At 51.8% G+C, this 15,841-nt stretch overlaps 8 protein-coding genes across 8 annotated transcripts; 4 read left to right on the forward strand and 4 right to left on the reverse strand.

Moving 5' to 3' along the window:
- Nucleotides 1-987: 987 nt before the first annotated feature.
- Nucleotides 988-1,610, reverse strand: PtrM4_030910 (Atrophin-1 domain containing protein; the record flags this gene model as incomplete). The annotated part of the gene is made up of 2 exons (XM_001941996.1): nt 988-1,120; nt 1,183-1,610. 2 exons carry the CDS (start codon nt 1,608-1,610, stop codon nt 988-990), a joined length of 561 nt encoding a protein of 186 aa, XP_001942031.1.
- A 257-nt stretch (nt 1,611-1,867) lies between these two features.
- On the reverse strand, nt 1,868-3,391 carry PtrM4_030920 (SUA5, putative translation factor (SUA5); the record flags this gene model as incomplete). The annotated part of the gene is made up of 1 exon (XM_001941997.1): nt 1,868-3,391. The coding sequence occupies one exon, from the start codon at nt 3,389-3,391 to the stop codon at nt 1,868-1,870; it is 1,524 nt and encodes a 507-aa protein (XP_001942032.1).
- Nucleotides 3,392-3,843: 452 nt separating this feature from the next.
- PtrM4_030930 (double-strand-break repair protein rad21) lies at nt 3,844-5,835 on the reverse strand (the record flags this gene model as incomplete). The annotated part of the gene is made up of 2 exons (XM_001941998.2): nt 3,844-5,508; nt 5,563-5,835. 2 exons carry the CDS (start codon nt 5,833-5,835, stop codon nt 3,844-3,846), a joined length of 1,938 nt encoding a protein of 645 aa, XP_001942033.1.
- Nucleotides 5,836-6,969: 1,134 nt separating this feature from the next.
- Nucleotides 6,970-8,002, forward strand: PtrM4_030940 (DUF1996 domain containing protein; the record flags this gene model as incomplete). The annotated part of the gene is made up of 4 exons (XM_001941999.1): nt 6,970-7,200; nt 7,256-7,674; nt 7,723-7,913; nt 7,965-8,002. The coding sequence occupies 4 exons, from the start codon at nt 6,970-6,972 to the stop codon at nt 8,000-8,002; spliced, it is 879 nt and encodes a 292-aa protein (XP_001942034.1).
- Nucleotides 8,003-8,228: 226 nt separating this feature from the next.
- PtrM4_030950 (uncharacterized protein) lies at nt 8,229-9,317 on the forward strand (the record flags this gene model as incomplete). Its single annotated transcript, XM_066103930.1, has 1 exon — nt 8,229-9,317. One exon carries the CDS (start codon nt 8,229-8,231, stop codon nt 9,315-9,317), a length of 1,089 nt encoding a protein of 362 aa, XP_065966132.1.
- Nucleotides 9,318-10,312: 995 nt separating this feature from the next.
- On the forward strand, nt 10,313-11,714 carry PtrM4_030960 (uncharacterized protein; the record flags this gene model as incomplete). The annotated part of the gene is made up of 2 exons (XM_001942000.2): nt 10,313-10,438; nt 10,506-11,714. The coding sequence occupies 2 exons, from the start codon at nt 10,313-10,315 to the stop codon at nt 11,712-11,714; spliced, it is 1,335 nt and encodes a 444-aa protein (XP_001942035.2).
- Nucleotides 11,715-13,210: 1,496 nt separating this feature from the next.
- Nucleotides 13,211-13,609, forward strand: PtrM4_030970 (uncharacterized protein; the record flags this gene model as incomplete). Its single annotated transcript, XM_066103931.1, has 1 exon — nt 13,211-13,609. The coding sequence occupies one exon, from the start codon at nt 13,211-13,213 to the stop codon at nt 13,607-13,609; it is 399 nt and encodes a 132-aa protein (XP_065966133.1).
- A 334-nt stretch (nt 13,610-13,943) lies between these two features.
- PtrM4_030980 (uncharacterized protein) lies at nt 13,944-15,684 on the reverse strand (the record flags this gene model as incomplete). Its single annotated transcript, XM_001942001.1, has 2 exons — nt 13,944-15,246; nt 15,299-15,684. 2 exons carry the CDS (start codon nt 15,682-15,684, stop codon nt 13,944-13,946), a joined length of 1,689 nt encoding a protein of 562 aa, XP_001942036.1.
- Between the last annotated feature and the right edge of the window lie 157 nt (nt 15,685-15,841).

Consider the following 15,841-nt stretch of genomic DNA (forward strand, 5'->3'; position numbering starts at 1 on the left):
TACAGCAGTATCAAAGCAACCGTTCTTGTCCTCAACTACCATGACGTCAAGCAAATCGCGCAAATCCGCCCCTAAACCCCCGAAATTGCACCACATCATTGAAGATCATCCGCGCACAACAACCGTCGATCACCGTATATTTCATTGGCAGCCAGCCTACCACTACCGTACAACTCCTAAACACACTCGTGAACCAACTTCACAGCACTAATGATTTCCGACCCTCGCTCACAAGTACGCAAAAAAAGATACCCACGCGTTCGTGAACCATAACACTCGTTCCGAAACACTCAGGGTCGCGCCTGACATACCAGTCAGCCAACCAGATAGTCAGCCGGTCGCTCCCGCTACAGTGCTGACATACTAACAAGACTGTAATTTGATCTGACCACCTACCCCACCTACCCTGGCAGACAGAGCCTAGATTCAAAGTAATTTCCTGAACCCGTTCGGCTGTGAAGATCGCTGAAAGCTTGTTTTCTCTTCGCCCCCGGCTCGCTGGCGAGGGATGGCTGGTTAGTAGATGCTAACGGTCCATTTGGGAAAGGGGGGAAGGCGAGTACAATTCGCGCCATATCTACCGCACAAGCTGATGGATGATGACGGACTGAGTTGTTGTCGCCGTGGATACGATTGCAAGTGGGCTGAACAGGTGACATTCAATAGTGCAAAATCCATGGTTCCTGCGCTCGGTATGCCGTATCCATGGTAAGACAGTAGTAGCAGGCTGCAATGAACACAGGGACAAGGACCTCGTCATAACACACACCATTATAACTTGTGGGAAGAAGTAGTGGTATTTGTCTTCCTTTACATACACCACAATAGCCACGCAATCCAAGCCGAAAACTTAGCAAGTTGGTAAAAAGAGCAAAGGCCCTCTACCAGCACAACTCTGCCACACTCTCTTTCTACCCATTATGGAAGACATAATGCTAGATATCACAATCGTGCTATCCCGCTAAAGTCGTTGTAGCTGCTACAGTCCTACTCATCCCCATCGTAGTACCCCAACCCCCTGGTAGTGTAAAAGGAGTCGTAGGCCAAGTGAACTCCGATGCCATTGACACTAAAGAAGCCTGAGAGACCGGCCATGTAGCATTTGAAGACGGCAATGGATCTATAGGCACCATAGTACTAGCCACGGATCCACCTGTCGTGCCTATGTCTGCAAAACTAGACATGGTCATGGATATCGTAGATAATATAGTCGTCCGAGTTCTCCAGGGTATACCAGATACAGATATGTCTTCTGTAACTGAGATCGGGATTTCGAGTTTGGATTGCGAAGACGCCGTAGCCACCCCTGTCGAACTAGCTGGGTTTATCTGGCTAGCTGGAGCAGTCGCGGTTGTCGTATCAAAACCAGGAACCTCCTGCTGCTCATCTGGTGTGGGTATGACAGAGCCTGGTGAAGGGGGAACGGCGAAGCCTGAGCTTGTGAGGTATGGGTCGGATACACAGAGCGTATGTGTGTCGGTGGCAAGGATGGGTTTTGTGGGATCAGAGGTGATTGTCGGGGGATCAAAGGAGATGGAGGTGGCGGGTGCTGCTAGTATGAGGCTGGATAGTGGGAAGATCATCGTGAGATGGATGGTAGCAAGGTACATGATGGATGCTGACTTGGATTTAGTATATGATAGTGAGTGGAGGGTGAGCGTGTATGGCGGAAGAGGGTATATAAACATAACAAGAAAGATGGAGAGTTCATGCGCTATCAATGGTGTGTTGTATTAATGAAGGGGGAACGTGAATTATATATGACGCATCGCTCCACGAGATACGTCAATGATTCACGTCCAAACGCTCCAGTATTCAAGTGCAGTTACAACTAGAGTTTTGGCCTTAGACAAAACATCTTCTTCAATTAACACCTTATCTCAGCAGCCTTCCTAAGCCGGTTCATGACTGCAGCTGCAATATCATCACCCGTCTTATCGTCAATGCCCTCTACATATATCGTCTCAACAGCCTTCTTGTCCAGCTCTCTAAGCGCCGAGAATAATCCTCTCGCGACATCTTCTGTCTTGGCCCCAAGATCGATATCCCACACCTGAATCGCGCCGGGTTTGACAATATAGTGATCTGAATGCGGTATTTGGTGCTGAGTGACGGAGCGTAGGAGGTTGGAAAGTCGTGACGGAGAGGTGTCAGCATCTAGGGAAGCTGCTGTGTCCGGTGAAGAGCAGACCACCTGTCCAATCATATCTGGCTTGTGTACTTTCTGAGAGGGGAGGCCTAATACAGGTTCCCAACCCTTTGTCCGGATTATTCCAATCCTGCTCTTACTCTTGAGCTCGTCAGGCGTAGGTTTGTTTGCTCCGGATTCAAACAAAAGAACGGATGCCTTTGGACTGTAATGTCTGTACTTCATTCCAGGCGCTCGCGGTTTGCTTGAATCTTCTGCTTGCTTATCCTTATATCCAACAATCACGCTCTCCCAACCTGGGCATTGTCTCAACTGCTCTACCGTGACACCGCCTGGTCGTAATATTGCTGGTGGATTTGACAGGCCATCTACGACTGTGCTTTCCACACCCACTTCACATGGCCCACCGTCAATTATCAAGTCGAGTTTCTCCCTCAAGTCGTCATGGACATGCTCCGCGGCGGTGGGTGAGGGTCGCGTCGAAGCGTTCGCAGAGGGTGCAGCAAGTGGGCGTCCGCACAGTCGCAGGAGCGACAATGCGATGATGGAACGGGGCATACGTGCGCCAAAGGTAGAGAGACCCGCAGTAACCTCTGGCGCGAGGATCGAGTTTTGGGGGACCGGCAGGATGATAGTAATTGGACCAGGCCAGAAGCGTTCAATCACCGGCCTATAGATTTCAGGAATCGGATCTTTGCCCAAAATCTTCCCGTCGCCTTCAGCTTCCAGTCTTCCTGCTAACAGGGCTCGCAACTGCGGTAGCGAGTGCACATGTACAATCAGAGGATTATCAGCCGGCCTTCCCTTCCTAGCAAATATTTCCTTTACAGCTGCGCTTCTTGTAGCATCTGCGCCGAGTCCGTATACGGTTTCGGTAGGAAATGCCACCGGGTTGTTGGTATCTTGCAGCTCTTTTGCCGCCCTCTTCATGATGCCAGCATGCTCAGACCCCTCTGATTCATCATATTCAATATCCCACTCATCAATCAAATCATCCGTCCTCCTGAAGGTGATTTTGCCCAATTTCTGGGGGTCCACGAGTTTCATTGCAGAATCAGACATAGTTCCGGCCATGCGCTTGGAAGGTGTAGGCGTGAAGAACGTAGCCGGAGCCCTCAGCGTGGTAACCGGGACGTGGCAGCGCTTTGATGCGGCGGCTTGCACCAAAGAACGTGTCGGAGCAGAATATGAGCAGAGCTTTGTGAGATTGACATTTGGTATGCGGGGATGTCGATTGGGCATCAGGGTGATGACTGGTGAGGACCAAAATTTCTCGGAAAGGTGTGGGGCTGCAGTTCCGATCCGGCCGCGGCAACGACGTCACCGACATCCACCTCAAAGTCATTCATGAATGCCAGGCGAGCAATACATTCACCTCACTTAATAATGAGAACTAGTTACAGTAATGATGTGGAATTGCATTCGCGCGTCTGTCCAAGCTCGCCAATGTAAACTATCCGACCCTTATACTCATGTTACAAAAGTGCTCAATCGAGTAACCAACATGCCCAAAAATACATTGGATCCACATGAAAACAACGCCAATACACCGTCCATCCCAAAAGCCTACGTTCAAACGTAGTGTGACCAGGAAAAGAAGAAAGGGTATCCAGCCAACGACGCCAGATGAATCAAGCCCCCCGAGGCAGTCAGTCTCGAAGAAGTAATAAGCCACTTGTTAGAACTCTCGCCTTTTAGGCAGATACAGACACCTCTGGGGGACCTTGGAACATGGCCTCGGTGGGCGCATCAACCTCTCCCGCCGGTGAAGCTTGTGCCTGAGAAGGCAGTTCGCCGCTCGCGCCAGTCTCTGCCCATTGGCCCCAGAGACCGCGCTTAGCGCGAATACGGAGCGGACCACCAAGTTGATTGACTGGCTGTTCGACCTTGATAGCGTCCTTGGTAGCTAAGACGAGCATCTCAAAAAACATCTTGGTCGCATCATTTCGCGAGGTGCGCGTTTCCGGGAACATGTCCTGGAATACGATGCTGTTCTTTTGGCGTTCGGCTTCGCTTTCTTCGGCTTCAGGTCCAAACTGCTCACGCAAGAAGTGAACGGCGTGTTTTGTGCCTAGGGAGATTGGTCCAGCTTCCGAGGGATGGACAAGAGGAGCGGTTGTATCGTCAAAGTTGTCTGGAACAGGCGAAAACATGTCTTCCTCTTCTCCTTGTTCCTCTGCCTGTTGCTGGAAACCGGGCTCGTCGGGAAGTTGGATTATGTCATCAGATCCGGCAATTGTGGTGTTGTTATCACCCCCTAGACCCATGTCACCCGCTCCCAAGGTCGGCTCATCTTGGTCAAACTCCAGTTGCAATTGTGGTGTCTTCTCTCCTTCAGCGGCCGCGTCATCTTCTGGGGTACCAGGCTCGGCAGCAGTATTGTCGCGTTTGCGCTTTTGAGCAGGGCGGGAGACAACCTCTAGAGAAAGAATGCCGCGTAGCTCTGGAGCCCAACCTTGGCTCCGGCCATCGCCGAGGATGCTTGAGACGAATCCTCCAGACCTTTGCATATTGAGCAATGCCATAAGAAGAGGGTCGCGAGGAAGGAACGAGGCTGGCTTGAGGATCTTCTCACGATTGTTCTGTTGCTCCCGGAGCTGATGGCTCGATATCATGGTTTCAGCATCGGCTCCAATGACCCTCCTACGCTTCGCCCGGGCTTGGTGAATGGATTCTTCCTCTTCTTCCTCCTGCTCTGGCTCTGGCTCAAACACTGTAGTGTTTTGCTCGGCAACTTCTTGCTCTAGCCGGGTAGCCTCTTCCTCTCCCAACTCGGAGAGTGGCGATTCTTCACGCTGTCGCATGGGTAAGTCACCAGCTATCGAGCTTGCTGGGAGACCTGTCTCGGTCATGCCGCCCATTGTGATGTCCTCGTCATCTCCAAGCCCAAGATTGAGTTCCACATCAGCAGCATGGGCCAGTTCCGTTGGGGGGTCTTCACCGATATCCAGGCCAAGGTCGTCGTCGAGGTTCTTGTCTAGTGCGGTGAAGTCTTCGGACTGATGTCGCTCCAAAGGTGCGTTACGGCCGAGCTCAATACTGGTACCCTCATCATACGCAGCTGGGCGATCAAAGTCGTCGTACTCGCCGATATCCAGATTCAAATCATCATCTGGAAGCTCCATCGGTTCCATACGTGCCTGCTCAATGCTGCCAGAGAGGAACTGGCTGTTGTCCCAATCCGGAACGGTGGTGTTTCCAAGATCCAGATTGCCACTAATGGGTTGCGAAAAGAGGAACGAGGGATCTGGCATGGGTGCTAGCAGGTCAAGATCGGTGATCTGATCTGGCAGGATCAGGTTGGTGGGGTTGGCGACATGGGTTTGGGCGGGCAGATCGATGTTCCCTGGTCGGAAGGCCTAAAGATGGGTCAGTAGTGGTCGTGTGGAGTTGTTGGTAGAGAGGGAGCTTACCATCTTAATCTTCCACAGGGCCTCGTTGCAGTCATCCTGTAGATAATGCGCCTTCTTGTGGTAGATGCGCACTTCACCAAGAAGCAACTGCGCATTCAATCGCAATGCAAGGGGGCCGCCAGCAGCCACCTCGGGTCGGATGATGACCTCGCAACTCTCCGGGATCTTGTGCTGCAGCACCTGAGCTTTGGTAAGCTTCTTCTGCTGATTCGAGGCGAGCCACACGTGGGCAAGCGCGCCCTGCTTGAACAGCAGATCCTCGGGAAGAAACATGGTGGCGGTTGAATAGGTCGCGTCGGGTAGCAGTCGTGTTTACGTCGACGCGTCGGGCAGATCGGATGCGCAGATGGTGGGGGCGCGCCGACAACGTCCAAATTAGGTGCCACAGGTGCGCGCAAACGTGGCAATGGCAGTGAAGGTCCAAATGAATCGAGCGACGATGGTGTTGCGGATGCGCTCGGTTGTGGAAAGTGATGAGGCTGGTGATGGCTGGATAGAACATGCCAGGCAGGCACGACCCCGGCGCCACCAGCTCTTGCTTAGTCACCTTTTCGTCTGATGGTCACCCCGCCACCACCACCACCACCACCATTCGTCCAGCTTCAACACGTGCATGCTGTCACCTCTTGACTATATATCATCACACTCTTATAGGCCTAATGATGACTCTTCAGAGTGCCGATAGTATCAATCACACAATATGGTAGTAATCTGCCCTTGGGGTGCACATGCGTCTGGGTTAAGGTCAAGTCCAAAGGCTGTGCACTCGTAGTTTCGGCAGTTGTTGCAAGGCTGCTGAAGTATTGAGGCGTATAGTGCTCAATCACTCCGATCATGCTTATTGGCCTCACGGGGAGGAACTACCATGCGAATGGAATCGCCAAGGCTTGTTGAACACTATGTCCGGTTGTTCAGTGCTGTTATCAAAATGAGGGCATCGGTATTTGGTACACAGGTCCTGAGTGTAACTCAGATATAACCAGGTCGTTGTGCTCAGTCAAAAATGCAGGGAACTGAACTGAATTTCTGTCACAGCCATGTATCTCTATCATTCTGCTCTCTTGCTTCTGTTTGCACGACATACTCTAACCCAGCCACCAACTTACGGACAATATGGAGCTTCAGACTTCCTCCGATTCGGATGCTCGCAGCTAGTTGTTGAGCGAATTGATCCCCTTGTGACTCCAGGACTGAATCCATCGCCGCATATGCACCAGGCGTGTATACACCTTATCCTAATGTCGAACTCGACTAACATGAGCAGATTGTCGGGGGTAACAGTTTTGACGTCACGGTATAGTACTCTGCTTGTTGAGTGTATGCATAGGACTAAAGAGGCTAGATGGATCCATACACGATAGACCCGCCCGCACAGTCTTCTTGTACCTCCTGTATCTACAAGTTAGCATGGCTGCCATGTGTTTAAACCAGCTTACTGACCTAAGCAGGGAAGATACATCAAATTACTGGACTGGCTCCATCTATTTCAAGTCGCCCGAGAATGGCACGTATCGGAAAGTTCCACAGATGGCCAACGGACGTCTGAACCAAACTCTCCTCGAACAAGAAGGGGGTCTTACCATATACTACATGCGTCCGTTTGGCGATGTGAACAAGACTACAACGGCCATGAAACCCGTGAGTCATAATGCATCATTCCCTCTCTAGATTCCGTCCTCTTACAAATACACAGGGCTTCCGCATGCTTGCTGGCGACGTCATGAATCGCAACAAGAACGGCACCTTTCCAGGCATCTGCCATAGATGCCTGCAAGCTAGCGAACGTGTTACAGGTGGTTCTGGAGCACCTTGTTCTGCAAATGACACGGCTAGCTTCCCTTTGACACCTTGCCCTGGAGGCATTCGCGCCACAGTGATATTTCCCTCGTGCTGGGACGGAGTGACATTGGATTCGCCTGACCATAGATCACATGTTGCATATTCACCCAACTCGGGTGCGCTCGGCGGACTCGCTGATGATAAATGTCCAAGTACCCATCCGGTCAGAATCCCACAGGTAATGTATGAAGTCATGTTCGACACGTCTGGATTCGCAGATGCAAAGTACTATCAAGACGGGAAACAGCCTCTGGTGTACAGCTTTGGCGACAGGTGAGTGGCATTTAGTTTAGTCGACGAGGGCTTTGCTGACGAGGGCAGGACTGGGTTTGGAGCGCATGGCGATTACCTGTTTGGGTGGAAAGGCGATGCTTTGCAGCGAGCCATGGACGCTTTGGGCAACAAGTGTGGAAGCGAAGATTGCTCTGCAACACTGACGATTCAGGACGGAAAAGAAGCGATTGCATGTACGAAGGCGCAACAGGCTGTTGAAGATGTAGGAGTAAATACATGTAGGCAGGCTCTTCTCCGCGGTAAGGGGCGGGATACTGACATGCGCACAGGGCTTGAGGAACTACCCGGTGGTGTGCAGATTACCTAGGTACGGCATCGTGTGCGGGGGTCTAGCCTGTTGGCCACGCGTCTTTGAACATGGTATTCCAATACAGTCAAAGTACGGAGGTGACTTTCAAAAGTTCTTGCTAGCGTATTTGTTAGCGGCCGATCAGTCGGCCCGACTTTCTTGGCACCCATCCAGATTTTTTGAAGCTGGAGGTAATGGTGGTGATAGTCTATATACTCAATTTTTTGGTGTTTTCAACTATACTATGGCTCCTAACACTGATCCCTATACCCGTGCGCTTATTGTGACGCTGAAGTCACCTTTTGGTGGCAAATCTACCGCCCAGATCAGCGCTATCACAGGTATTTCACCACGCACTATTGACTCAATTTATGGTAGAGCCTGCCAACGTGGATTTGAGCCTAATTCACCCACTATTAAACTCCTCCCCGAGTACCTCGAAGACGCCCCTCGCGCTGGTCGCCCTCATAAGCAGGAAGCTATCCACAACGCCACTCTTTCACAAGTATGCCGAGATAGATATGGGAGAGAGAAGAGCTGTGCTGATATAGCTGGTGATCTTAGTGTTCACGGTTACAACATATCATCCACCACAGTGTGGAGAGTCCTAAAAGCAGCCGGTTACAACAAGACGAAGCCCACGAGGAAGCCTGGGTTGACGAAGAAGATGAGACAGGAGAGACTTGAGTGGTGTCTTGCCCATCAAGACTGGACTCTGGAGGACTGGAAGAATGTCATCTGGTCTGATGAGACCTCTGTCGTGCTCAACCACCGCCGTGGTGGCTATCGGGTCTGGAGAAAACCTGATGAGGTCTTCACCAAAACAGTCATTCGCGAGCAGTGGAAAGGCTACTCAGAGTTCATGTTCTGGGGCTGCTTCTCTTATGATCACAAGGGCCCATGCCACATCTGGTGCCCTGAGACTGCACAGCAGAAGAGAGAGGCAGCTCTTCAAATTGAAGAGATGAACAAGGTCCTTGAGCCTATTATGAGGCAGGAGTGGGAGCTTACAACTGGCATGAAGAGGATGGGATTAAGGAACAAGCCAGGCAGGACTCCGCAATGGAGATGGACAAAAGAGACCGGCAAGCTGTCTCGTGATAGTGGAAGAGGCATAGATTGGTGGCGCTACCAGACTCAAGTTCTAATCCCAAAGCTCATTCCCTTCGCTAAGGAGTGCCAGAAAGGGAGACCATGTACTGTAGTTCAAGAGGACAAGGCTCCTTCGCATGCCCACTACGCCCAACAACTAGTATACAGTAGAGAGGGAGTAGAGAAGCTTTTATGGTGTGTAGACTCCGCAACAATCAATTCAATCCGGTCACTCTCCTAGACCCACTTACCTATCTAGGTAGGGCTTAAACTCCTATAGGTAACTACTAGGCTTAAAGCGGTAATCAATCAATCCAATCTGAACCTTCTAGGACCCACTTAATTGATTGTTGCGGACTGTGATGGTGTGGCAATTCACCTGACCTCAACGCTATTGAAGCAGCCTGGCCATGGCTCAAGCGGAGAACCACCAGGAAAGGCGCTCTAAAAAATAGAGCAGAGGGCACAAAGGCATGGCTGGAGGCTTGGGATGAGCTACCTCAACACCAAATCCAGGCTTGGATAGAGCGTATACAGTTTCATGTAAAGGAGATTATTAGACTTGAAGGCGGCAACGAATACAAGGAGGGGCGGCGCGACCGAACAGTCCAAGCTTCGGTGGTACTACGGCAGTAATATAGACCCCCCTGTCAGCAAGAACTTTTGAAAGTCACCTCCGTACAGGTAGATGGCAATCCAAGACTACACACTGTCATTTCCACCCATGCTCCAGCTCCAGCCAAAGCGGCAATAGCGCGTGATGTCATGCATCAGCCCTATCTAGCCATTGATGATTTGAAGGCGTGACGCATACATAAGTATAATGTGCAGGCCGCGAACGGACAAGTCAAAGTGAGTGCAATCTGTCTCATTTGAAAGCATGTGTCACATGATGGCAATAGAGATCATGTTGCAAGATTGCGAGTTGACGTCAAACAATTGGCTGAATCAAAGTGTACCAAGTCCCCCGGGGTTGGTACCGATGCTTTGACGTTTTAGTCTAACATGTACATGGATCAAGACGACAAATCAACCCCAACCCCAAAGACGACGTCACAACAGCAGTCTCCAATTGCACTTTGTTGTTTGAAACACGTGCTAGCCCTTCCCGCCTTTTCCTATTGCTAGCAGCATCAATGCGATAACCGAGTATTGCCCGACATCTTTTCACGCCCGCTGTCGAGAGACAGGCCACGTTGGACTGGGGCGCAACAGTCGTCTCCTGGCCATGCCAACATGTCAAAAGCCACGACGCCCTCACTGCCCGTGTTCAATGTCGCCCATACGCCCTCAAAGTCCCCGCGCTCAGCGTCGCCAATGCTGCAACCCCCAGAGCCGCACAAGCGAAACGCGACACCCTCAGTACGCCATGCGCTCTTGTGCCACACTCTTGCCTCTGCCCACGCTTCGCTAACACGTGCCCCAACAGTCAATAACATCGACCTACTCTCTCCTGTCGGTCCAGGAGACTGCGCAAAAACTCTCGTCGTCGGTAACACATGGCCTCTCCACCTCGGACGCCTCGGCGCGCATACACGTCCATGGCCTCAACGAACTCCCGTCCGAAGAGCCCGAGCCGCTCTGGCTACGCTTCATCAAGCAGTTCAAGGAGACGCTCATCCTGTTGCTACTGGGCTCCGCCGCTGTTTCCTTCCTCATGGGTAATCTGGACGACGGAGTCAGCATAACCGTAGCCGTGACAATCGTCGTCACCGTAGGCTTTGTACAGGAATACCGGTCGGAAAAGTCGATAGAGGCGCTGAGCCAGCTGGTTCCGCACTCTGCACATGTCATCCGCGCCGGCACAGAGCAGCCACGCCCTGGTCGCACGCCCAGTGGGCCGCCGACTGAAGATATAGAATTGGATACCCTCAAAGACACGACGTCGTCATTGGCCGCAGCCGAGAGGATGTCTGCAACCATATCTGCCACCCTGTTGGTTCCCGGCGACTTGGTCCTCTTCCACACCGGCGACCGCATACCGGCAGACATTCGAATCACCCATGCCGCAGACCTCAGCATCGACGAGTCCAACTTGACTGGAGAGAACGAGCCCGTATCCAAATCCATGGATGCCATTGCACCCCCGTCGGCTACCCTACGCTCGCCTTCGCCTTTCTACTCGTCCGAGGCCGCGGGCACGGTGGGCGCAGATATCCGGCTCAACGACCAGAAGAACATTGCATTCATGGGTACATTGGTTAGATCGGGTTACGGACAAGGCATCGTTATTGGAACTGGCGCCAATACTGAGTTTGGTGCCATCTCTGCCTCATTACAGGCCATCGAAAGCCCCCGCACCCCTCTGCAGCTTTCCATGGATCGGCTAGGCAAGGATCTGAGTTACATGTCTTTCGCAGTCATTGCATTCATCGGCATGGTGGGTTTATGGCGGGGCTGGGACTTTCTCGAGGTTTTTCAAATTGCTGTTTCGCTCGCAGTCGCTGCCATTCCGGAGGGCCTGCCTATTATCGTTACCGTGACCCTCGCACTGGGCGTCCTGAGAATGTCAAAGCGCGACGCTATAGTTCGACGGTTGCCCAGCGTAGAGACTCTGGCATCTGTCAACGTTGTTTGTACTGACAAGACAGGTGAGTCACCCATCCATTCCACAACCACACCCGCTGACCGCTACTAGGCACCTTGACAACCAACCACATGACAGTCACCAAGATATGGCATTTTGATCAGTCAACACCAATTGACGTCAAGGAGAAGCATGATTCTGCCGATCTGGACCCCCCAACTCGCAACATTCTACGCATCGGCAACATAGTCAACAATGCCCGCCTACTAAGCGACCAGGCTGCTTCAGCCTCTACAGCTGCCGTACTTTCCTCAACTCAAGGGGATGACAACTCTCTAGCTAAGAGCCGATGGGTCGGCCAGCCCACTGATGTCGCTCTACTCGACCTCATGGATGCCTTTGAGGAAGATGATGTCAGGGAGAGACTTGGCGAGCGCAAGTTTGAGACACCTTTCAGTTCCGAGAGGAAGTGGATGGGTGTTGTAGTCGGTGGCACCTCTGGTAGTCACACCCCTGGAGCGGAGCACTCGTACATCAAAGGTGCACTGGAAAGAGTCCTAGACCGTTGCGACACGTACGTTACAGCACAAGGGAAAGAGGTAGTTTTGGACCAAGCGCACAAGCAAGAAGCGATCAAAGCCGCGGATTCAATGGCCCAAGAAGGGTTACGAGTACTCGGCTTCGCAAGTGGTGCGTCCAAATCCAAGAAAAGGAACGCCAGCGGTACTGCCTCACCAGCGCCATCCGTGAACTCGGCTCTTGGCGATGATGATCAATATCGCGGCCTCGTGTTTGCTGGCCTGGTGGGCATGAACGATCCACCGAGGAAGGGTGTAGAAAGAGCCATCAGGCGCTTGATGGCCGGCAAAGTCAAGGTGATTATGATTACAGGTGATGCGGAGACGACGGCAGTCGCCATCGGCAAGAGTCTAGGCATGCCAATTACTGCAAACTCAGCAATCGGTCGCTCTGTCATTCGCGGTGATGAACTGGATCGTATGAGCGAGGAAGAGCTTGCACAAGCTATCGCAACTACCTCAATCTTCGCGCGAACTAGCCCGGAGCACAAGATGAAGATTGTCCGAGCGCTCCAGTCGCGAGGTGACGTCGTGGCCATGACTGGTGATGGTGTGAATGACGCTCCTGCACTCAAAAAGGCCGACATTGGTATTTCAATGGGTCGACTGGGAACAGATGTAGCCAAGGAGGCCGCAGACATGATTCTAACAGATGACAACTTCGCCACCATCCTCAATGCAATCGAAGAGGGCAAGGGCATCTTCTACAACATTCAAAACTTCCTCACTTTCCAACTGAGTACCAGCGCAGCAGCACTCAGTCTAGTTCTAGTCAGCACATTCCTCGGCTTTCCCAATCCCCTCAATGCCATGCAGATTCTCTGGATCAGTAAGTCCTCCTCCCTCCCCACCCCTCTTCTCTTCAATCTAACACCCATGACAGACATCCTTATGGACGGCCCCCCCGCACAATCCCTTGGCGTTGAGCCCGTCGACCCTTCCGTAATGGCCCTCCCACCCCGCCCACGCCACGCCCGCGTCCTCACCCGCCCCCTTATCCAGCGTGTCCTCACTTCCGCTTCCATTATAATGATAGGCACCCTCACAACCTACTACCGCGAAATGTCCGTTGACAACCTCGTCACCGCGCGCGACACCACCATGACATTTACCTGTTTCGTCCTCTTCGACATGTTCAACGCCCTGACCTGTCGCTCATCATCCAAATCTGTCCTAGCAGGCGAAATCGGCGTCTTTGACAATAAAATGTTCAACTATGCTGTTGCGGGGAGTCTGCTGGGACAGCTTGCTGTTATTTACTTCCCGCCGCTCCAAAGTGTGTTTCAGACTGAGGCACTGGGGTTGGGCGATCTTGCGCATTTGCTGGCCGTTGCTAGTTGTGTTTTTTGGGCGGATGAAGCAAGAAAGGCCTATGTGAGATGGAAGGGACGGAGGAGCTTTGGGGGCGGATATAGTACCGTTGTTTAGGCGGTGGGTTTGTGTTTGGTGGGTGGACATGAGGCAGGTATGTTTACATGTGTGCTTCATGTTATTTGTCTGGGAGGGAGAAACATATAGGCTGAAGATTTGTGCTGAGGGTACATGTGCGTATGTAGCTTGCGCAATGGAGATCTCTTTTGATTATGGACCAGAACTTGGGAGAGTGAGACAAGATGTAGATACAAGGAGATGTTCGGGCAAAGTTGGAGCGCTTGGTTAAGAGATCAAGATATCAATCTTGCAAAATGGGTAAGCCTAGGACCCGCCTCCTTTGAATGGTTCGTCTCCTTGCTTATAACCAAACAGAACTATGGGTATCACTCTATGACCCAGCTGGCGCAGCAAACGACAACCGAACGACTTTTCCTCCGTCACCACCGGCTTCCTTCTTCCACCCAAGCACTTCATCGTCATTATTTTCCTTGTTTATTTTCCATGGATTTAAGAACCCTTGGTTCAAGTCCCCACCCTTGACACCCTGAACAGCCATCTTCTGCTTCGCCTGCGCGATGTACGCATTCAAGAATCCCTGCGTGATGAGACTACCGCATATACACTCCATTTCCAATTCGTCGTATTGGTGCGTGTACGGGTGAACATCGTCGACACCTTCAAAATCTGGATCAATGTACGTAGACTTTGTTGTTGAGGCGTAGTCCTGATACACATGACCCATGCTGCGGCGAGGATCATGGGCTTGTGCGGCCATTGTGGCGTTCTTGATGAGCGACCGGGTCTCAAGATACTGAAATATATGGGCACATGCGTTGAGGTCGAGAAGAGCAGCGGCATTGGTCTTATCTCCTACTTGTGCAGTGAGGATGAAGATTTTCCGAAGCAACGACCGCCATACAAGCGGCTCACAGTAGTTACCGACGGGGTAGAAAACGTTGTACTTGATCATGAACCCTGAGATTGGGTGAGAGAGGTCGAGGTTGGTGATTCGACGGAAGGTTTCAAGATCGCCTCTGCGAATGGCCTGGGTGAGGGGTTGAAACGCTTCGCGAAAACCGGCATTTGCGGGATCGCTATAAACCATCTCATTTGGTATTCGTCCGAGAATAATGTTGGCGGCGACAAGTAATACCGCAATTAAGCGACGTTGCTGTAGGCATTGCTGGTGGCAATCTCTGTATGCTATTTCCAAAACTAGTTGAGCTGCATAAAAGTTGGTGTTGCTGAAGTGGTATCGACCAAGGTAGTAAAGGTAGGTGATCCGTTCTCCCGCTGGGTAGATGTGTAAAGGCGGCGAAGAATTCGATATGTTGTTGAAGATGGTCTCGCAGCTGTCCAGCTTGTCGGCCTGGAAGAGGGTTCTCAAACAAATATTCGCCATTTTGTAGATACCGACCTTCTTGCCATCTGGTTTTCCATCCTTGATTCCACCGGGCACAGTGTTGCGGTCGTTCAAGCATATTATAAAGGCCTGTCGCACAATATTGGCGGCCTTCTCTGGCAATGACTCTCGTTGGCCGTCCTCGTCTACTTCAACCATGAGTTCTTGCGCTAGGTCGGGCCTCTTGTCTAAGCCAATGGCAACACGTGCAAACACCTTGGCGTAGTACATGATAGTGGGAAGCATCATGATGCCTTTGGTAGGGTGCTGCAGCGCACTGTTTGCTCGCCTAGAGTAACGTGAGTTTACAATTCTTACTGTCATTACAATACCGAACTTACGACTGGAGATCTGTCATCAACTCAAAGACCAACACAAGGTCATCTATGTCCACATCTCGGAGGAAAGTCATCCATCCAACAAGAAATGTAACCAATGAACTCCACGACTGCACAGGCCTTCCTTCTTCGTCCTCGGACTCTGCCGTCTCGGTAACAACTCGCCTGACCAAATCCTCGAGGCGCTGTTCAGAGTCTTCATCTTCGTAAGGGTAGTTTGTCCTCAAAGACCCTACGAGTTCTTGATGGTCGGGCGGCCATACACCGCCTTCGCCTGGCTCCAGGAGCACGATCGACTGAAGTTCATGAGCATCTCCTTTCTGGATAGCGACATTGACGGCCGTACACAAGCGCGTCTCTACATCGCCCAGACTGTGAACAAACGCCATGGCTACAGAAGCCGTCGTTGGTGGTTGGCGTGGGTCAAACCTGGGTGGCAGCTCTGTCGCGGAGCTATGCAAAGGGCCCTCGCTTAGCATCCGCAGCATCCCTGTCACCGATCATTGTGATCGAAAACGGCTCTCGCTCGGTCCCTTACTTTGGACG

The sequence above is a fragment of the Pyrenophora tritici-repentis genome, chromosome 1 (assembly GCF_003171515.1).
Source record: "Pyrenophora tritici-repentis strain M4 chromosome 1, whole genome shotgun sequence".
In the NCBI taxonomy this organism is placed as follows: Eukaryota; Fungi; Ascomycota; class Dothideomycetes; order Pleosporales; family Pleosporaceae; genus Pyrenophora; species Pyrenophora tritici-repentis.